The following is a 23,622-nucleotide window of genomic DNA, read 5'->3' as shown; positions in this document are numbered from 1 at the left end:
CTGTGTAAAGGGAACCCCCTCCCCCCCCAGGGTCATCCAACCTGCGTCCCTGCGCTGTGTGACTGGGCATCACTCGAATGCTCCAAACATAGGTCATAGGTGAAGAGTCCTAGGGACACGACCTGGAACTAAGGTTATACATCCAGAACAAAAGAAAGGATAAAAGAGGGGGTGCGCTCTATTTTCCTGGATGGTGGGATTGCAGGATATGGGGCTGGGAGTGATGAGGAAGAGCACCACATGGCAAGATTAGAAATAGGATTTAATCTCTATCTGCTTTCTCTATTTCAAGTAAATATTAATAAATTCTATGGAAACTAAGAATCAGGAGTTTTTAATTTAACTAACAGGACACTAAATTTTGACCACTATGGCTCTGAGTTTTCACTTCTGTGAATCATCAATTGAGATCATTTAATAGCCCAGCCCACCAAAGGCAGGATAAGGTCTTCTATCACACAACTCTGCTCCTTTGCAAGAAAGAATAGCAGTACAAAGAAGCCAAGAGAAGCCTCTCACCCTCTCCAAGTCTCGGCTTCCTCAGTTGAAGAATGACAGTAATTTTTGCTTTAGCCACCTTACAGGGTTGCTGCAAGGATCAAATAAAAATCTAGGGATACAGGGTTTTGATAGGCCAGAGTCCACAGAACATGGGCTACATCAATGATTGGGACACTAACTGAAATTTTGAAAAATTAAAGCCCTTTTCTCTGCCTAGAGAGACATCAAAGCAGAAGACATTTCTCTGATCAATTGAAGGATACCAGATGACAACCTTCTCAGTGTGAACCAGGAAATAAAGAAAGCAAAGGGCTTCCTCCTTGAGATTGTTTCCCAACCATGGTCAAGAAACTAAGATTGAGATGAAAGAGAAAACAAAGATCTAGGAAAAACTGCTGTGGTACAAGGAAAGGTTCTCGTTATTGGGGCTAAGAACACTATGTTCAATGGTGCTAAGCACCATATGCATTGATAATATAATAGATGCCTGGGGAAACTATTAAATGGAGAAGAAAATCAGGGAGAGGGAGAGAAAGAGAGAAAGGAAGGAGGAACTGATAGAAGGAAAGAAGAAAGAGAAAAAGGAAGGGGGGGGCAGCTGGGTAGCTCAGTGGATTGAGAGTCAGGCCTAGAAACAGGAGATCCTGGGTTCAAATCTGGCCTCAGACACTTTCTAGCTGTGTGACCCTGGGCAAGTCACTTAATCCCCATTGCCTAGCCCTTACCACTCTTCTGCCTTAGAACCAGTATATAGTATTGATTTTGATTTCAAGTTGGGAGGGGAGGGGAGGGGAAAGGGGAAAAGGGGAAAATGAGAAAAGGGGAAGAGGCTAGGAGGGGATGAGGGGAGGGGAGGGAATGGAAGAATGGAGGGATGGAAGGGAAGGAGGGAGGAAGGAAGGTGAGAAGAAAACTTACTCTGCAAAGTTCCATAAGGGGAAAGATAGAGGCAGCTAGGTGATGATGACAGGAATAAAGAATGGAAACTGGAGGCAGAAAGATCTGAGTTCAAATCCAGCTTCAGATACTAACTGTGTGGGGTTTTTCTGTCTTTGGATTCCAGAGTCCTTTCTGCTATCCCCTCTACAAGCCCTGAAACCCTGGAGAGCAGTTTAGGTCAAGCCTTGTGTCCGCTCTACCTTATCAGACAAGGGAGTGGTGAAGTAAGGAGGTGCCTAGTCAGTTAAAGGATCCAAGAGGAGTATAGGAGGAATGGGATGGAGGAAGAGCAGGATGGGACATGGACATCGAACAACAGGAATAAGTACTCACCTACAGCAGACAGTGCAACAGTGGGTTTCCTTGTGTCTCTGAAACACAGAAGTCCCAAATCATATACTGCTGCCTTTGCCATTGAAGCCTATTTCCAGTAGTTTGGGTGCCCTTCATCCTACATGGCTGCTGTTCTACTCAATGGAACTTTGGATGAATTAGACATAATTTGCTGGGCTAGAGAGGAGAAAGCGATTTTGCTGAAAAAAAAAGAACCCATTTCCTCCATGTTAAATGAGTTACTACTGAGCTTTCTCATTTCTCAGGCAGCTACAATTTTTTCTAGGTCTGAATTTCAAAGAGTCAGCCGTATCCAAGAAGAAAAAGTCTCATGATTCAGCAAAGCCCAGGTGACCCCAATGTACAGGGGAAAGGAGCCAAAATAGTCCCTCTACGGTGTCATTTCTCACAGTGACAATGACTGCCAATGAAGCATATCCCTGCAAGAAGCTTCAAAACAACTCTTTAGCTGAGGATAAAAAGCTATTTCTGGGCACAAAAGTGAACCTGACCAACTCAGAGAGAGAGAGAGGACAAGTAGCTGACCTCTCAGGTCAAAATGTATGGGACGGGGGCAGCTGGGTGGTTCAGTGGATGGAGAGCCAGGCCTAGAGACAGGAGGTCCTGAGTTCAAATGTGACCTCAGACAAATGTGAGCCTGGGCAAGTCCCTAACCCCCATTGCTTAGTCCTTACCACTCTTCTGCCTTGGAACCTATACACAATATTGATTCTAAGACAGAAGGTAAGGGTTAAAAAAAAATGTATGGGACAACTTCTTTACCAAACAAAACTGATAAGAATGAAGCAGTGTCCCCAAGGCTCAAGAACCTTACCCAAAGCCAATGCCAACATGTGTGCCTACACGCACGCACATGTGCACGCGCGCACACACACGCGCACACACACACACACACACACACGCGTGCGCTAATCTGCCATTTTAGAATGAAAACCCATTTACAGTAAAAGAGGAATATTCTCCAAAGTATGGCTCCTCAATTCCCTGTTTTTCTGCATTCCTTCTCTTCCCTCTTTCTTAATTTCCTGCATTCTTCATTCTGTCATTATTGTCCTCTTCCATAGCAAACCTGGAGTGCCTTACTTACATAAAGAACATAAAGCAAAAGACACAGTCCTTACCCACTGTTGGAAAGGATATTAACCCTTATTGATTGTTGGTATTAGTAGTACCAATAGTGTCACTTGTGTCATGGACTCTTGAGGATCACCGTTGAAGAAAATAACTGCTCAAGTAACTGAAGGAAAACTTCTGCTCAGGCCAGTTATTTAAACTATTTATTATAATGATAAATAATTGCATAAAAGGGAAAGTAAAAGAAGATTGAGTATTGATAAGGGATTCCCTTTTAACGAATCAATTCTATATAAATTCCCAACCATTTTTTCCCTCACAGGAATGCTTCTCGATCACTAATAGTGATCCTGCTTATTCTACACTATCTAAATTATAAATTCTAGCTTACTAAACCTATTGCCAAAAGTACAAACTTAACAATTATATAGATCTGCCAAACCTCCTTCCCCTCAGAGATGAACTCTGTTCATCTGAGTCACCAGCTGGTTCTCCCAGCAGCTGCCCTCTGGCGGCCCCCAGAGGAGTTCCCCAAGAGCTGCTCAGTAACTCTCTTGCTTCTCACTCTAAAGAGCTTTTTACTCCTTCGATTCAAGATGTTGTAAATCTTCCACAACCTCCAAGGCTGATCAGAGAGGAAGCCAGGAACAGCCAACCTCCAAGTTTCCGCCTCAGAAGTGGGCTGACGGATTCTGAACGCACGCTCCTGGGACACTCCAAAATTCTCTTTCTCTGACCTAGTTAAGGTAGGTTCCATGGCAAATCTGACAGTGCCCCAGGAAACCTCAAATCCCTTTTATAAACCTTACCTCTGACTACACTCCATTCTTAACTAAGCTAATTGCGTGTACATTGCAATTACTATTGCGCACTGACCACTAGGGGCCTAAGCCTCGGCTCCCCCGCCCCCGCCAGTTCCCTACTCCTAAACATAAGACACATTTCTGCTGTGGTCCGGGACATGGAGAGAGCAGGGTCTGCCTGTGGCTCCAGGCTCTGTAGAGTACAACAAATTTCACATCATCTCCTACTAGAGAAGAGATTGCAATAACATTTATCCTGAGCTGGACCAAAAAAAAAAACAACCCCCAAACTATCTATATAGCCATAATGTGTAGTCTTCGGCATGGCTAATTAAAAGATGTCTTGGTAAAGAGCTTTATCCCCCAAACTTCTTGTACTACCAACATGTTGGAGAAGCCATGGGAAGATGAGAACACTTCTGGAAAACAGGAAGACTGATGGTGGGACTGTGTATTGGTCTATCCATTTTGGATATCAATTTGGAATTATTAAAGAAAAATTCTTAAACTGTCCATACCCTTTGACCTAACAATCCCACTGTTAAGACTATAACCGCAACCTAGTCAAAGGCAGCAACAGAGATCCACTGTCCACAAAAAAACACTCCTAGCAGCACTCTGTGGTATCAGAGTTGGAGTAGAGCTAAAAACCTGTGGTACATGAATGCATGGAACATTATTTTCAATTAGAAATTGTTAATATGAGGAAATGAAAAACTTGAGAAGATCATAAGAACTGATCTAGTGAAATAAGGAAACCAAAATGAAAAATTAACCACAGGAATTTAATGATAATATAAATGAAAAAAATTACTATAAGGAGGCCACATTTGAATAATTAGATAACCAATAATTATCCTGGAAAACATTATAAAAATATACCTCTCTCCTCACAACTGAGAAATTTAGGGATTACTAAGGGTGCAATGTTGGATACGTTGTCAGATTCTATCTATCACTGTACTTGATGTTTAAGGCTTAACTTGGGTTTGTTTTTTTTTTTGTGGGGGCGTATTTCATTTCAAAGAAGGGTTCAATATGGAAGAAGCTTCCCCACATCCCAAAATGCCTATGATATAATGACAAAAAGCCATCAATAAAAATTAAAAAACAAACAACTTTCATGTTCTTTCAGTATCTCCCTCCCCCTAATAGTCCCATAATAAAATAATGCCTCCTACTTGTTCTTACTTGATATCCCAAATGTAGATGTAGGTGTCCACAGAACTGGTAACCAGCAAGTCTGGCTCAAATACTGCCCAGTCCAAGTCACTGGGAATGTAAGAGACAAACAACACAAGAAGTAGCAAGGTTAGTCAAAGCTAGACTCCACTAGACTCCAGAAAGCCACCATCTTTCTGCAATTTGAACTCAGAGCAGGCTCTATGGATAGAGAGCCAGGTCTAGAGACAAGATATCCTGGGTTCAAATCTGGCCTCAGATGTTTCCTAGCTGTTTGCCCTTGCACAACTCACTTAACTCCCTAGACCTTATCACTTTTCTGCCTTGGAACCAATACTTAGTATTGATTCTAAGACAAAAGGTAAGGGGTTTCCCCTCTTCCTCAGATATATGTAGAAATAATGTTTGAAAATTGTTTTCTGACATTTTGGGATTCCGATTTTCTCTTCTTCCTCCCCAAGGCAGTAAATAATCTAATATAGGTTAAACCAGTGCTTTCATGCAATATATATTTCCATATTGCTCATGCCATGAAACATATCACAAACACAATTTTTAAAAATCATCAAGGAAATAAAGTGAAAGACAATATACTTTGATTTGCAGTCAGTCTTCAACAACTCCTTTTTTGGCTGTGGATAGCATTTTTCAGGAAGGTTAAGAGTTAAAAAAAAAAAAGCCTCACACTTGCAGATTCACTCCCCAGTGGTTTCTAGCTATTCCATCAGACTACCATTTAAAAAAAGGGTGGTGGGGGAAGAATTTTGCACATGCCCAGTTTTATCCTGCCCAACTCAACTGTTCTGGTTGTCATTTTTCTAAACCCAACTCAAGTATATCTAACTTGAGCAAAACTGAGACATCCCCTGAAGAAGGTGAGTGTTATTAATTCTTAGTACTTAGAGTTGGATAAGACATTAAATACAGCTAAAGACTAAGAATAGGAAAAGTAGGCAGCTGCCTAGGTTATAACACATGGTGTTATAAAAAGAGTGTGTGTGTGTGTGTGTGTGTGTGTGAGAGAGAGAGAGAGAGAGAGAGAGAGAGAGAGAGAGAGAGAGAGAGAGAGGGATATTTTCGAATGTTCCTTTCTAAAAATGTACATATTTTCAATGTTAGAAAATTCCACTCTCCATATTGTACTAGAAATGCTAGCTTTAGCAATAAGAGAAAAACTAAACTATTATTCTTTGCAGATGATATGATGGTATACTTAGAAAATCCTGAAGAATCAACTAAAAAGTTAGTGGCAATAATAACTTTAGCAAATTTCCAGAATACAAAATAAACCCATATAAATCATTGGTATGCCTATATGTCACCAACAGAGTCCAGCAGCAAGAGACAGAAAAATAAATTCCATTTAAAATAACTCTATAGACAATATAAAATATTTGGGAATCTACTTGCTATGACAAACAGGAATTATACAAACACAATTACAAAAACACTTTTCACACAAATGAAGTCAGATCTAAACAATTGGGAAAACATTAATTGCTCATGGGTAGGCCAAGCTAATATAATAAAAATAATAATTCTACCTAAATTAATTTGCTTGTTCAGTGCCATACCAATCAAACTACCAAAAAATGATTTTATAGAACTAGAAAAAATAATAACAAAATTCATCTGGAAGAATGGTCAAGAATATCAAGGGAATTAATGGAAAAAATGTCAAGGAAGATGGCATAGCAGTACTGGATCTCAGACTGTACTATAAAGTATATCATCAAAACAATCTAGTTGGTACTGGTAAGAAATAGAATGGTGGATCAATGGAATAAATTAGATGTACAATATAAACCCAAAGATCCCGGTTTTAGGGATAAGAACTCACTATTTGACAAAAACTGCTAGAAAAACTGGAAAACAGTATAGCAGAAACTAAGTACAGAATAATATCTCACACCCTATACCAAGATAAGGTGAAAATGGTATATGATTTCGATATAAAGGGTGATACCATAAGCAAATTAGGGGAACCTAGAAGAAATTATCTACTTGTCAGATGTGTGGCAAAGGGAAGAATTTATGGCCAAACAAGAGATAGAAAACATTACAAAATGTAAAATGAATATTTTTTGCATTAAATTTAAAAAGGTTTTGAACAAATAAAACCAATATAACCAAGATTAGAAGGAAAAGAACTGGAAAAAAATTTTGCAGCAAATTTCTCTGATAAGGGTCTCATTTCTCAAATATATAAAGAACTAGATCAAATTTATAAGAACACAAGTTGTTCCCCAACTGACCCAATTGGAAAAAGGAGATGAACAAGCAGTTTTCAGATGAAGAAATCAAAGTTACCAATAATCACATGAAAAAAATAAATTACTCTCAAGTAGAGAAATGCACATTAAAACAATTCTAAGGTACGAATTCACACCTATCAGATTGTCAATATGATAGTAAAGAAAAATGACAAATATTGGAAGGGATGTGGCAAAATTGGGACACTACTGCATTGTTGGTGGAGCTATGAACTGATCCAACCATTCTGAAGGGCAATTTGCAACTATGCCCAAAGAACTGTAAAACTGTGCATATTCTTCAACAATGTAATACCACTACTAGGTCTGTATCCCAAAGTGATCATAAAAAATGTGAAAGGATCTATGTCTACAAAAATATTTATAGCTGCTCTTTCTCTGGTAGCAAAGAACTGGAAATTGGGGTATTCCATTCATCATTTGGGGAATGGAATACTATGTGCTATAAGAAAGAATGATTTCAAAATAACCTATAAAGATCTAAATGAACTGTTTCAGAGCAAAATAAGAAGAAGCAGTGGAACATTACACACAATAACTGTACTATTATGTGATGATCAACTGTGAAAGACTTAAGCTATTCTCAGCAATACAATGATCCAGGACAATCCTGAAAGACTTGTGACAAAAAGAATGCTATCCACCTTAAGACAAAGAGCTGTTGGAGTCAGAATGCAGATCAAAGCATACTATTTTTCACTTTAAGTTTATCTGTGCTTTCATTTTGGGGTTTTGGTTTTATGAGTATTGTCTTAAAACAATGACCAGTATGGAAGTTAAATTTTGCATGATAACCCAGATCAAATTGCTTACCATTTCTGAGAGAGGGTGGGAATAAGACAATTTGGATATTGCAATTTCAGAAAATGTATGCTGAAAATTGTCATATTTGGGAAAATAAAATATATATAAAGAAAATCCCACTCTCTAAAATATATAGTTTTTGTTTTGTGTCACAGGTGAAAGTTTGAAACTTCTATTGGACTATAATGTTTAAAAGCTGAGCCATATCTTAGGAAGGACATCATTAAATTGGAGAGTATCCAGAGGGAAAAAGTAGGAGAGAAAAGAGTCTCTAATTTGGCCCATATATCAGGATCAGCTGAAAGAACTGAGGCTAATTAGTCAGGAGAAGAAATGACTCAGGGGACATGGTAGCTCTCTTAAAAATATTTAGAGTTGTTACTTATAAAAGGATTAGATTTATTTTGCTGGGCCCAGGAGAGTAGAAGCTACAAAAAGGAAACTGAAGCACCTTAGGCATTAGTGAACTCCTTCAGGAATGATAGTATGAAAGTATCAAGTATGAAGGGATTATCGTCCAGGTATGAGGTGGACTTGACAGCCTCTAAGCTCCCTCCCAAGTCTAAGATTCTTTTATTATATGAAATGCCAGACAGTGGGGTTTGAGGAAGAAGCAGTCCAACTTTTAACATTTAGGCAGGAGACAAAATACTTGGCATGCCCTTAAAAATTACCTGGTCCATTGCAATTCATTTTATTTAAAACTTTTGCCCATCTAAGCTCCCTGGACCAGCTTTATTTACTATCCAGCACTGGATCCAATATCATGTCAGAGCAGGATAACCTCAAAACTAAGCTTCTTAATCTTTTTTTTTTTTGGGGGGGGGGTGTCAAGAACCCCTCTGGCAGTTTGTGGTAGCCTATGTACCCCTACTCAGAAGAATGTGTTGCCTACATTCATATTTGAGGGAGGAAGGGGGGAGTTAAATATCTATTGAAAGGTAAATGAAAATAAAGAGAGAAATGTTTTCCTCACCTACATCTACTGATTTCCTGAAACCTATCCCTAAGGAATCTAAAACCCAGAGGGGTAAGAACCTCTTTTCTAAAAAACAAACAAACAAACCAAAAAAAAAAAAAAAGATACCCAGTTATCTATCTTATGCTACTCTCTATCCTCTCCCCAACATCTACCAAAAGAGCTTTCTATTGAGGGCACTGGAAAGATGCCAGTCTGTGCTCTGAGGAATTCTAACCTTGCCCACCAGGTCCAAAGCTGGCTTGGCACATTGCACATTCACTAAGGCACACTTCCCAAACTGGCTTTCTCCATCCCCACCCAGGAGCAGTGAGAGTAGCCCAGGTAGAAAAATGGAAAGGAGATTAATCTGGAACTAAGTTGGGATGTAAAAAGAGAGAATGGTACATATAGTTAATGAATCTCCTTCCAGAGGCTAGTCAGTTTCTTACATAGCAGCTAATGACAAAAGAGTAGCATCTTGCTGTCGGATCTTTCTGGGATATTCTTGGCTAAGGAGATTTCATTCAACCTCTTCCCACTCCCATAGTGAGAGATGGCTTTCATCCTTTACTCTGAAATAGGCTGTACCTTTCTGAAACTCTTTGGGGATTTGGTTTAACAGTCACTGATGCTGGTTTCCAAGCACTAGCTGATTTCCTATAAGAATGCCCTCACCTAGGGGAATGCTAATGGCCTATCAACCATCCAGGGTTCACACTAAACAGATGCTCAAGCTGGAGCTATGAGAGGATGGCAATCTCTCAGTTCAGTTCCCCAGGGAACTATGATAAATAGGGTGATGGTCCTGAAGGCTCTTGGGATCACACAACAGAAAGCTCCAGCAGAGAGGGTATGTTCTATGTCTAATGTGGAAGCAAAATGACAAATCACAGCCCAATAAGCTGCAGGGCTTCTGCTACCTACCTGATCACCCTGGTATGCCCCTGTAATGCTGTGCCAACTTCCCCACTGCCATCTTTCCACTTGTAAAGATCGACCCGCTGGTTGCTCTGAAATCAAACAGAAGAAATAAGGCAGTACATATCAAAATGTTCAAATCAGGGTGCTACCAGGCTTGGGAAAGCTTAATGCTCATAAGTGAAAAGAGAAAGCTAAGCAGAAAAATGGCCAAGAGAGCTTAAAACCTCTCACACAGTCTAAGCTCACAAAAAAAGAAGGAAAAATCCAATGTGGGTAGAGCTAAAAATATACTGAAGAAATTTTCTCCCCAGATTTACGTAGTGAGGGATAACAGATAGACAGCCTATATGTCCCATGGTACCTCTATAGAGGACATAGACAGGAGCCACATAATGTAAGAAGCCTTATTTAAGAGATTACTCACAGAGAGGAGAGCAGAGACCTTTGGGAACAATGAAGGGCTTAAGGTTTCCAACCAGTAAGGAAGGCACCACTTAACCTTTTAAAGTTATTTTCCTTTCAAAGCTATAGTACACAGATGTGAAGGTCAACATTGGCAGCCAAGACCACCACTAATTTTTCCAAAGCAATCAAAGGTTCCTCCCCTCCCCCAGCCCAAAGGCAACAATCCTCACCTATGATGCTATACTGTACGAAGTACCATCCATTCAGGTGGCCCTTTCCAATCCCTCCACTGCCTCATCAATATTTTTCAAATGGCAGATATGAGGTGAAGAAAGGAACAAAACTAAAAAACATTCCCAGGAAGAAGGAATAAGCAAAACCCTTGAAACCCTTGAAATTTGCCAAATGTTACATCAGGACAATTATTAGGAGAGAAGTCAAAGGACTAAGGATGCCACAACTAAAGAAGACAAACTCCAAAAAGTAACTGAGTCTGTTTTAAAAAGTAGTAGCAGCAGTAGCTGGACCTCTCAAAAACATCTTTAGATTTTCCTACAAAGTGGGGCCAGAAGCCAACACATTGAGAGTGAGAGTGCAGGACTATTACCCAACTTGTGAGCTGGTTCCTATGAAGAATTTATCCGTATCCTGCCTGAACACAGAGGACAAAGTCATCGTGAAGACCAAGGGCTCCCCTAAGAAAGTGAGGAACCCAATGCATTCGGTGAAGCCTTAGTGTGGCTCCCTACCAAAATGATTTCAGTTGGGCATAGGAATTACAAGGAAGGTGCTCAGTCCTGAGAAAAGGCAGAAATGCAATGACAATATACTTAAAGTCCAATAAGGAGATGTTGGCACAAATGACCTGGGTAAGGCCAGAGCAGGGAACGAAGGGGCTGAAGGACAAAAGGTGGCAAGAGAGTACTCTTCCCAATGTGACAGGGAGCTGGACAAAGGTGAAAAAAGGAGAGGGACAAGCCAATTCTCTCCTCATCTTTTGAGAAGACCCTAAACTTCAGGCAACCAATGCCTTTTGGTTCTTCCTCCCTTTTTCACATGCTATCTATGTTTTCCCCAGTTGTCAATATCAAAAAACTTGGTCCCAGGCAGCACTGCAGAATGGCCTTACTCCTTGGATAACTGTGACCAATTCCCAAAGGATTTCCTTATATGGTCATCATCTTGGCCAAAAGGGGAAGTCAGATTTCTAACTGTCCTGGGAGAATGAGATAATCTCACAGAATCAATGAATTATAGAGTTGGATGGGACTTTATTTTACACAAAAGGAAATGATAGGTCTGGGGAAGTACAGTGACTTGCCTAAGGTCACACAGTTAGTTTGTGCCAGGAGTAGGCAGAGTCTTTGGACAGAGGAGCAAAAGAAAGAGAAGTTTGCCTACCACATCTTAGATTGCACTTCCTCTTCCTGAGAGGATATCTTTCCTACCTATTCATGCACTTTCTTCCCCAAGCTAAGGATGGAATTGTCTAGAACTCTTTGAGAACAACAAAGATTTATTATAAAGCACTATTCTTAAGAGAGTTATCAATGATCTTTTAGTTCATTTCTATCAGTCAAAGCTCCTACCACAGACACAACAGGCACACATAGCAAAGAGTAATGCTTATTCTCCTTTAAGAAACTTAAGACTTAAAGGGGGTGGGGGGGAGGGGGGCAGGGGGCAGCTGGGTAGCTCAGTGGATTGAGAGCCAGGCCTAGAGATGGGAGGTCCTGGGTTCAAATCTGACCTCAGACACTTCCCAGCTGTGTGACCCTGGGCAAGTCACTGGACCCCCATTGCCTAGCCCTTACCACTCTTCTACCTTGGAGCCAATGACACAGTAATGACTCCAAGATGTAAGGTAAGGGTTAAAAAAAAAAGACTTAAAGGCACAACTCTCTCTAAGCCAAAAGTACAAAATTTGATGCCTGTGAGACTACAGATTTGCCTCTCCTGCCCTTTTAAGGAGGGAAACTCCAAGTCACTCACATGCAGTTCAACTGACTGATTCTCCCCTGGGAAAACTGCCAGGTTCATTCTCCACTCCAATCCCAGACAGGAGCGTACTCACCGAAGCTGCAAAGTAGTGTGCGTAGCTGTCGTGGGGATTCCACTGCACTGCTCCAATGTCCCATTTGCTCTGACGAGAGATCTTTCGGTGACCTTCAGATGGAGCATCCAGATTCACAATGTACAGGAATCGGCGGCTGGTAGGGAAAGGGTTCCAAATATATACAAGGGTTTAGCACCACTAGGGGGGCCTGCTTTTAAACTATCCCTACTTGGCAACTGGGACTCCAAATTCTGCACAAACCAATTCCTCAGACCTCAGAGAGGAGAATTTTAAAAAAGAAACAATAGCTCAAAACAGAAGCCAGGTAGCTGAGTCACAACACAATTTTAAAAGGCAACCCTCCCAGCATAGGCAACAGCAAGGCTGGATCTGACTTGTATTCTATGACCTCTATGCACTCTGAAAAGTGGCCCACTATGGGCAAGTGACAAAGGGCACCCCATTGTGACTATGCAAACAGCAGTCCAGAAAACTTATATGACACTATTTAACAGACAGCCACATGTCTGGAACAGAATTCCAAATTCCCTTGCAAATAGACTATTTTTAGACACCAAAATTAATCTTTCAGTGAGCAAATTAGATTATTATGAAGAAAGAAGCAATACAAATTGTACTTAAAATTAAACTAACATGTTGTGTGATACACAGGATGCTGTTCAATTCACAAAAGGCTGAAATAGTGATAACATTCTATCTCTCTCCTTCATCCCTCTGTTTAGGCTATCCCCCAATGGGGCTATGAACTCCCTCCTCACCTACACCTGGCTCAGGGACCACTCCTCCCAAAGCAGGCTTTCTTGATTCCTCTTCCCACAATATTAATGCTCTATATCTCTTGAAAGAGTTTGTAACATTCATCTGTGTATGAACTATGTCCTCTAGGAGAGTGCTAGTTCCCCCAAAACATAGACTACTTCCTTTTTTGTCTCGGTATGTCTAGCACCTGCTAGAGTGCTCTATGCATAGCAGGTACTTAATAAACGTTTGAAATTGAAAGGAAAAAACTAAGAAAGTCTTTCAACTCTGTTCCCCCACACACACTATTTCACTTTTAGTGGGCTAGTTACATGCATACATGCTCCCTGCTACATGCTAAAGAGAACCCAGAACCACAAGATATCCATAAAGATAAGTTTGCCAATGAGAAGAAAGAAAACTAATAGTTCCTGCCCAAGGGAAACAGAGGATATTTAAAGATGTGTAAATATGTAATAGAGTTATATGTAAATAACTGGGAGGTAAAAGAATTTCACAGGCTCTAGACATCAATAAGCCAAATCCCAAAGAGCAGAAGATACTGGACATTGTCAGAGAATTACTAAGGACCAGAGAGGCTTTGTATGAACTCTGGCCTTCTAGGAAAAAGCTCTGACTTGGGATTCTACTCCCCAAATAACTAGAGATGGGCAAGCAGAGAAGTCAAGGAGGTAAGATGAGGTTTTTCCCTTTGAAAAAGAGATAAGGCAAATAAAATTGGAGCCTGAAGAGCAAAGTCTGGGAAGTGAAACTAAGAGAGAAGGTGAGGAGTAGAATGGAGGGGATTGGAACCTCTGATAGAAGTAAATGGGGAGTCACAAAGAAAAGTCGGTTAAGAGCTACTGGCCCTCAGCACCTACTGACACGACACACTTTTCCTACTGGGAGAATGGGAAACTGGCCAGCATATGTTTTTCTAAGGCAATTCCAACAGGGTCTCTGGCAAATTGCTAATGTGACCCCTAATAAAAATCAGGTACAGAATATATTCAAACATTGTAATTTCAAGACTTAAGGTAGGGTTTCATATTATTCTTATGTGGTACTTGAGTGGGAACCAAGATAAGCAAGATAAATCTTCAAGTGTCCTTAGGAACAAGAGAATTAGGACTTAAGGAAGCAGCATGGGAAAGTGAGAAAAGATCAGATCCAGAGCCCAAAGCTTGGTTCCTGTGACTTTGAGCCAGTCACATAATTCCTCAAGGACTGAATTTCTTCTCCTAGAAAATGAGCAGGCTGGATAGTACCAGAGGCTCTTGATCTATGACTCCCATGAATTCAGAGCCTTGGTCCTTGAAGGCAATACAAGGTAGCTTTTTCTTTGATCAGAAACCTCTTGTTCCCAGAAATTGCACAACAGGAGAACTTTGGAGCTCACTTACCCAGAAAGCACAGCGTGCTGCCCAAGACAATCTACAGACATTGCAGTTGCCTGTTGAAAAACATAAACAATTGTTCAATTTTTAAAACAAGTTGAAATGAACCAGTCAAGCCCCAAACAGAAGAGATTGTTATTTTTCATTATGCCTTTGTCATTAGCCAGGTGAAGAATCTCTCTTCAGAGAGTAAATGATTCATTCTGGCTAATAATTATTAGATCCTATAAAAGTAGACTTTTAATTATCTCCTTATGGCCTCAACATGGACCTCAAAGGTCTTTATTTTTCAGTTAACTCACAACAAGGCAGCTGTTGTTGTTACTCAATATATACATCAAAAAGCGGGAAAAGAGGAGTAATGAAGAGGGGTCATAGGGCCTAAATGCACTCAGAGAAACTAGAAAAGCCAAATCCCCCCTGATGCCCTAGACATCAGTGTGGTGATTTCAAGGGACATGAGCTCATTTTAAGTGCCGTACAAGTAGAAGGTCATATTCAAATCTCATCTTTTCGACATCAAGATCAAGCCAATAAACACCAGGTTACCAAGTTCTTAGAGTTCCTCCTCTTGGCTCCCTCAGTATTTAAACTTTTAGCAAGATAAAAGAAAAGTCCACATTCAATCAAGATTTTCCAGGACATTTCACTGGTTTCCAGTTCCTAGGAAGAGGCATCTTCATCATTCAATACCCAATTCCCCCAAATGGGCACTGAACTATATGAGTTTGCTTTGGGGCTGGAATCAGAAGTTGCTTTTAATCACTACAATTGCAGACCTGATTTGGGTCTTATTTGGGCAGGTTCAAATCCTCATGCATCTGAAAGTCACTTTATATCTAACTACTCTTGGCACCATTTACAGCAGTATTATTGCCATCCTCCTACTGAAGGCCTCTTCCAGGACTACCAAAGGAGATCCCATTTTGAACATTTGGGTATGATCACATGGGCTGTACTAAAATAAATCTGTTTTTTACATTTGTACAACCTCAAGAAAGAGGTCAGAATATCAGGGACAAAAGTCTTAAGTCTGGGCTCTAGAGGCTGACAGGTACTCCTTTACCCTCATCCTGGGCAGAAGCAAAAAGAAATCTAGTCAGTAATGCAGGCACTCTGACAGCAACCATGAAAAGCCTCTACATGACGTCTGCTCTTTGGTCTGGGCACTTGATAAAAGTCAGGGTTGGTGGGTAAAACAAGTGTTATCGAAAGGTGAGGATAGCAAGAAGCCAGCAGTTTCCTCACAATGTACTGTGGTAGTGGCTACTTCCTCTATGCAGTCTTTCCCAAATCCATCTAGCTATTAAATATTCATATAATACCCTGCCTGGTCTCTTCTCGGTCCCCTGTCACTCTCTACCTTAATACTTATCACCAGAGGCAGTTAGTGGCATAGATAGAAAGAGCACTGGCCTGGAGTCAGGAAGACTTGAGTTCAAATCCATCCTCTGTCACTCACTATATGACCATAAGCAAGTCACTTAACCTATTTGTCTCAATTTCCTCAATTGTAAAATGGGGATAATAATAGATTATTTGCAAAAGTGCTTAGCTCAGCATATAGTAGGCATCTATAAACAAGTCAAATCCTCTCCCATGAGACTATAACCCCTTGAGAGAAGAGACCATTTTATTTTTACCTTTGTCTTTACAAACCAGAACAGTACTTGGTCCAGAGACTGACCAAATGTTAGAAGAATTGTTTTTCTGGATCCTCTTTCTAGACCTGAAAGTAGTTATCACACTCTCTTCTAGGAAAGTAAGCAAGAATAAAAATGTATTCCTCACAACTACCCCTACCTAACACAAGCATATTTTATTGGAAGAAAAGGGTAGAGCTTTTCTTAGCCCTTTAATCCCTCATCTGAAAGTGAGAACTAGTTTTCAATATTAGACACCCTATGGAGTACTCAAAAAGATGTTTAATTCTTACTGAGGCAAAGTTAAATTCAAGAAAGAATGACTAGAACTGGTGGTTCAAAATACATCTACTAATAAGATGACTTTCTGGTTTAAAAAAAAAAAATCATTTCGACTGGTCTTCTAAGCATCTGAGTAGTGAAGCCTTTGGCATCCCTGCCATCTTAAGAGCTTACTTACTCAAAGGGTCTCTGGGCTTTGCAATCTGTCCCACTGTAGTACCCATGGGACCTCCAGGCTTTTCTTTCTGCCTAGAGATGAACTTTCTTTTATGGCCAATTAGAGTCTAAGTTTCTGGATAGCAGGGACAGTCTAAATTTTTCTATTTGTATTTTCAATACCCAGAACACACAAACACTTAATAATTTCTTTTTCTTTCACTCATCTATCTAAATGAAGACTGCAGACCACAGAGAATTCTCCCCTCTATGTAAGGGGGTGGGACAAGTAGGAGCAGTGTGAGAGAGAGAGGTCTATGCAACAGTCATTGAGTAATATCCTTAGTCTTGTATAGTCTTATACATTTTATATAATATTTATAACATTTCTATTTTTAAAATGTTTTCAAAATGTAAAGGTATGCTAGTTTCTAACAGCAAAATGACATTCAAAATGGAGATGAATTTTATTATGACCAGTACTTTGTACCATATTTTACACTTTGTAATCAAGGACTATAATACTTGCATTATCAGATTTCATAGACTAAAAGCAAGAACTGAAATCCAGTGGCATAAAAGAATCAGATAATTTTAAATGTCATGATCTAATCTCCTTAAATTAGAGACCAGTGATGCTAGGAAAGCTGTTTTGGACTACCATATTCATTCTTCCTCATCTCCTTGAACACTTATGGAAAATAAGCCGATTCTCTTAGAATACTAACCAATGGCTGCAGTAGACATATCTCTTCCTTGCGATGGAACCTTCTTTTTCAATTAACTAAAATGGCTATTAACCAGCTGTGACTTGGGAATGACTTTACATATCTAGAACTCAATTTCCTTATCTGGAAAATGAAGGGCTCAATGATATCTAAAATCCATTTCTAAATGATCAGTTATCACACAATGCACATCACAGTTATGTATCCATGGCTTCTCCCTACTAGACTAAGCTCATGAAAACAAAGATCATGCCATAAGTCTGTCCTTGTCCCAGGGCCCAGGACACTATTCAACAGAGGTAGAAGTTTAGTCCATGAATGCTGAATAAATTGACAAACAGGTTTGCTATTTTCTTTGGCAGACTACCCCTAGGCTGATCACTATATCTTTAAATGAAGCTTTCTAGAGAAAATAAAAACTAAAATGCAATATTCATATTCTAGTCAGTAATCTTTACTAAAACTGATTCTGCTGTTTTGTTGTGTTTTTTAAAAGAAACTTAAAAAGCAAACAGGTAGAAAAGACAGTCTACCCCCCCTACAGCTTTACACAGCATTAATTTACATTCTTTTTTAGTAGAAGAATTTGCAAGAACTGGTTTAACCTTGAATTTGCAATGGATTGTTTTCCTCAAAGAAAGATATTCACAAATGCCTATCTGTCTAAAAGGGCTGTAGCAATGATGACACTCATAAATCACAAACCATTAAGGGAATAGGGAGCAAACATATTGTTCCTCTTTCTAATTTTCAATTCTCTGTCCAGATAATAATGGTTTGGGGAAATTAAGTCACCCATCTTCTTATCAATTATACCAGGAAATGCAGATAAAGTAGCCAAATGGAAGAATAACAATAGTTCCAAGAGGTCTTAAAGAAAAAAAATTTATTTAGTCAATTTAGAACATTATTCCTTGGTTATAAGAGTTACATTATTTCTCTCCCACCCTTCCCGTAGCTGACCCACAATTTCATTGGGTATTACATGTGTCCTTGATCAGAACCTGTTTTTTAGAGTCTACATCCCCAGCCATAATGCCCTCACAACCCATGTATTCAAGCAGTTGTTTTTCTTCTGTTTCTACTCCCAGTTTTTCCTCTGAATGTGGATTGTGTTCTTTCTCGTAGATCCCTCCAAGTTGTTCAGGGTCACTGCATTGCCACTAATGGAGAAGTCCATTACATTTGATTGTGCCACAGTGTATCAGTCTCTGTTTATAATGTTCTCCTGGTTCTGCTCCTCTCACTCTGCATCCATTCCGGGAGGTCGTTCCAGTTCACGTGGAATTCCTCCAGTTCACATGGAATTCCTCCAGTTCACATGGAATTCCTCCAGTTCATCATTCCTTTGAGCACAATAGCATTCCATTACCAAAATATACAATTTGTTCAGCCATTCCCCAATTGATGGGCATCCACTCATTTTCCAATTTTTTGCCACCACAAAGAGCACAGCTATGAATATTCTTGTACAAGTCGTTTTCCTTATTATCTCTTTGGGGTACAAACCCAGCAGTGCTATGGCTGGATCAAAGGGCAGACAGTCTTTTAGCACCCTTTGGGCATAGTTCCAAGTTGCCCTCCAGAATGGTTGGTTTAATTCACAACTCCACCAGCAATGCATTCATGTCCTGATTAAAGAAAATTTCTTAAAACCAAGAACCATTCTCCAATGAGTAAGGGCACAAATAATTCTCAAAGGAATTTCAGAGTATTAACAACCACATGAAAGATTGCTCCAAATCACTAAAAATAAGAAATACAAATCAAAACAACTCTGCAGTTTTATAATTGATAATCTAACAACAGATGGACATCATCAATGCTGGAGGGGCTGAAGAAAGACAAGCACACTGATATGCTTTTGGTGGAATTTGAATTGGTCTGACCATTCTGGGAAGTAATATGGAATTATGCTTTAAAAAAAAAAGTATCAAAATGTCTGTACACTCTGACCCATACATCTCATTAGGAATATATCTCAGAAAGAGTAAAGACAGAAAAAAAAAGCATTTTTTGTGGTAGCAAGAAAATGAAAACAAAAGAAGATGACCACTTCACCTGGGGAATGGCTAAACTGTAGGCACTCAAAGTCCTTCAAAACCCAATTCCCCTTTCCAGTCTTCTTTTTATTCCCACACAATTTACTCTTCATCCAGTGAAAATGACCTACACGGGGGCAGCTGGGTTGCTCAGTGGATTGAGAGCCAGGCCTAGAGATGGGAGGTCCTAGGTTCAAATCTGGCCTCAGACACTTTCCAGCTGTGTGACCCTGGGCAAGTCACTTAACCCCCACTGCCTAGCCCTTACTACTCTTCTGCCTTGGAACCAATACACAGTATTGATTCCAAGATGGAAGTTAAAGGTTTAAAAAAAAATAACCTCCACTTTGTTACAAAGTTTATATACAAAGGGAAAATCACATAAAAATAACTGAGTTTATTAACAGAGAAGGGACAAGATAGGGGAGGATAAAGAGAAAGGATTGCATCTGACTATTTACCCCAACCCAGTATAGTTAATTTCTAAGATTAATCCTTTTCTAAGATAAACTAAAGATTACTAAGGGTTTCTAAGGTTAAGTCCTAACAGGGACCCCAGATTCTCACTTGGTGGGTCGGGTAGCAGAAATCCAAATTATGGTGTCCGTAGATGATCCAGGCAAGGTAGAGATTCTTTTCCTCAGTCAATTTGTCCACCAGGATGACTAGAGATTTCCTCTCCACCTCTTCTAAGTTGTCCTCACAGGTAGGCTGCTTGACAGATGGTTTTTCCAGAGGAGTCTCAGATCCACAGCTTTAGTCTTCACTTCCAGCTCCAGACTGAATATTGGAAACCTCCTCCTTCAACAGCTTAGAACTTTAACCCAGCCAGCTCTTGGAGAATTCTAGGCTGTCACTCAAATTCTTGCTACAAAAGTATGTTGTAATGCAATTTTGTAATGTAAGTCGGTATCTTATCTAATTTGATCCTATATAACTAAATCCATATTTGCAAAATCTGTCTATATTCCTATACTAAACTAAGTATCAATTATTTTTATTAGTAACTAATTTATATCTAATTATAACATTGTTAGTAGCCTAGCTATACATTGTTTCACTCATTCAAATAGTGAATCTATGTAAACTAACCATGTTTATGTATTTGTGTTTATATTTTGTTATATTGTTAATTTTTGCTATGTTATGTTGTTTTGTTAGTTATATTAGTGTTACTGTTATGTTAATGTTATGTTATTGTTGCATATAATATACTTACCATTCCTTCAGACTTTCCTTTTCTTCTTGTCTCATCTTAATTGAATTATTCTTCTCCAAATCCATGGTAGTAAATATTTATGTTTGTTTGTGACTGTATTATATTGTTGTGTGTTATAAGACATTACCCAAAATTTTAATCCATGAGTCCATTAATTACTTGATCCTCTTCATTGCAAATTTCCTCAAAGTCTTTGTCTTTAGAAGTTTTTCAGTCTTTTAACAATGTCCATTATTTTCTGAATTCTCCTCTTGATCTGCATTGTCCTCTTCCATCCAAATGTCCTCTTCCACTGTCCTCTCCTTACTGATCTTTTTGACTGTGGACTCAATTTGACTGATGATTCTAACTTTCTACAATCTCTTCTTCATTTTATTCTTTGATGATTTATACATTTTCATTATTTATACCATGTGCTAATTTTATATGTGAACAATGATATCATGAATCTCTACCCAAAACTTTTATTGAAGACGGAGAAACTAACACAATTGTGTAAGGACCTACCCAACTCTCTTGTGTTGCTGGTGTTTTAGCAAAATTTTTCACATATCTCCTAGTTGGAAATTATGGTGAGAATAATACAATGGACCAGACTGGATCAATACTCTCATATCACGTAGTTCTCTGAATCATTGTTGTAAAGCACTTAAGTATGAAACAAGTTGACAATCTCCTACCAAGAGAGATATATAGACTGTCTTACAAGTCTTTGCCTGTAGTAAAGCATGTCCAAAGAGCATTTCATAGGATGATATATGTAAATCTGCTCTTAGCCTTGTACGTAGGTAAAACAAAGCTATGGGAAGAATATCTGGCCATTTAGATGAGTTTTAGCACAGATTTTCCCCACTATAGTCTTTGGTTCCCTATTTACAGGCTCCAATTCATCCGAACTTTGTGGGTGATAAGGAACATGATATTTGGGTATTATTCCTAGATTCTCATAGGTTCTTTTTAGGATATCTTGGGTAAAATGAGATCCTTTATCAGAATCTATGGTAAGTGGCACGCCAAATCTAGGAATAATTTCCTTAATTAACACTTTTACCACAAACCTAGCTGTATTTGTATTTGATGGAAATGCTTCAGGCCATTTAGTTAATCTTCCAGCTTTTGGCATGCTGATGTAAACAATTTGCAGACTCTCAAATGGACAATATGCTAAAAATCTACCACCGAAAACTTTCAGTCTGAATGACCCTTGGTTGAATTTTTGGTAAACAGAACAATTTGCACAGATCTTATTTGCTATAGTACTTATTCCCGATGCTACCCATTGCCTTTTTATGGTCAACTACAGCTTGAATACCAAAATCACCTTTTATGTGGATGGCTTGACACAAATAGGTATATAAATCTTTTGGTAGCAGCAGTTTTCCAATGTCTGCAATCCATTTTCCATATTCTTTCCTTGCTCCAAATTTCTCCTTCTACTTTTGAATGTCTGAGTTGTGAAGATTGGATTTAGTTCACCATTTGAGATGCTTTTTGGACATCCAATTATACAGGCTAAGCCTTTCTCCCCTGCATATACATCACTATTAGAGGGGAGATACTACTATTGCTTCCTATATACAGGAATTACAGCACAAACTGCATGAACTTCATGAATCCGGAGCTGCAGTACAAGCCAGACAGCTAGACTTTTCTCTTCATGACCTGAACCCAGGAGATAAGGTCTATATTAAGAATTTCCAGCGTACTGGAGCAACTCAGCCTTCCTGGGAAGGGCCATTCCAAATATTGTTAACTACTCCAACATCTATAAAGATTGAAGAGGACTCGTGGATTCATTGTTCACATGTAAAGAGAGCATCTTCTATTGAAATTGATTGACTATATCCTTTACATGCATTAGAGATAATAATCCATTGACACGTGAAAGCTGTTTTTTAACACATTGAATTCCTGAAATTTTTTTCCTCTTTTCTCTTTTTCCTTATTTTTATTATTGCTTTTCTTTTAATTTGATTAAAATACTTGATTTTTCCCTTTTCTCATTTCTTGTACCTAAGGTACATACAATCAATATTAATTTTATTCTACAATAATTTAAGCTTTAGGCTGTGGGAACCTGCCATTTATCGATAATTGTTATGGTACTGTGACTAATGTTTGTGTCTGATTCTAGGAAATGGGATCAAAAAGGAGCACAGACTTAACCTGAATAGTGCAAAAAGAGCACACAGGTCAAAAAAAGAAAGAAACAATCCAGGTAGGATTGATGCACTTCTAAGCCAATACAAAGGACTTGAACTTAGTGTGAGACTTGAGGTTGCGACGCTTGACATATGTTAAGACGTAGGACTTCGTTGTATCCACACTCTTTGTGAAAATACTTACAGACAAGTACCAAAGTTTGGCTATCATCCTGGCTCCCTCTATCCCTGAGAATGAAGTTAAAATCAGACCAGGGGATGAAACTTCCCTATCAAAATAAAATTCTAGTTCCTTTTCTTCTTATAGTATGGCAACTTCCTGTAGTCTTGGATGCAAATGGGTAAGTGAAATATTACTGCATTCTGTCCTACAGACTTGTGGGATAGAAATTACTTTAAATTGGACCTGTACAAGGGCCTATTATGAATTTATTCTTGCTTACTCAACATTTTATATACATAGATTTTGGTATTTTTATTCTGATTTTGAATTTTTTTCTTTCTCCCAAAAGTTTAACTTTCTTCCATTTTTTTCCTTATGTTTTTGGTTTTGTTTTTCTTTTCTTTTTAATAATCGACTCATACACCCCATAACTCAAACATTGCATCCTGAGCTGAACTGGATGTTTTTTTTAACACCCACTTCAGGGGGGGATTGTATTTTAATAAAAATCCAAGATTTTGAAATTTTTGTTCAAGAAAGATCTTCAAGGAAGAAGCTTGCTAACTCCTAAATCCAGAGAACGAACTGTTGCAGAAAGATGTCAGAAAACCTACACTACATCAAGAAAATCAAGAATGAACTTTGAGTGTGGTTGATTGGACTGAATTTTGATTGAACATTTATTTGAATATATACTCCTATGCCAAAAGGGGACTGCCCCATAATTGGTTTTTGTCAATGCGCTCAGCAAACATTGGTTTTGCTGTCTGTCTTTCTTCTATTTCCCTCTTTATCTAT

General features: G+C 39.0%; 1 protein-coding gene across 3 annotated transcripts in view; it reads right to left on the bottom strand.

The window, feature by feature from the left end:
• The window catches only part of WDR59 (WD repeat domain 59), an 83,816-nt gene that overhangs the window by 48,790 nt on the left and 11,404 nt on the right, over positions 1–23,622 (bottom strand). For 2 of the 3 annotated variants that reach the window (XM_007477503.3, XM_007477504.3), the window contains exons 2-6: positions 14,436–14,485; positions 12,292–12,427; positions 9,816–9,901; positions 4,863–4,943; positions 1,774–1,811 (exon numbers count right to left, since the gene is read on the bottom strand). In XM_007477503.3, the coding sequence (XP_007477565.1) occupies positions 1,774–1,811; positions 4,863–4,943; positions 9,816–9,901; positions 12,292–12,427; positions 14,436–14,485 (391 nt within the window). Of the gene's footprint in view, positions 1–1,773; positions 1,974–4,862; positions 4,944–9,815; positions 9,902–12,291; positions 12,428–14,435; positions 14,486–23,622 lie in introns of those variants that run through there. The other variant, XM_056811566.1, reaches the window with a different exon arrangement.

This window comes from Monodelphis domestica, chromosome 1 (genome assembly GCF_027887165.1).
Source record: "Monodelphis domestica isolate mMonDom1 chromosome 1, mMonDom1.pri, whole genome shotgun sequence".
Lineage (NCBI taxonomy): Eukaryota > Metazoa > Chordata > Mammalia > Didelphimorphia > Didelphidae > Monodelphis > Monodelphis domestica.
Note: the sequence above shows the minus strand (reverse complement) of the source record. Positions and strands in the feature narration are given on the sequence as shown.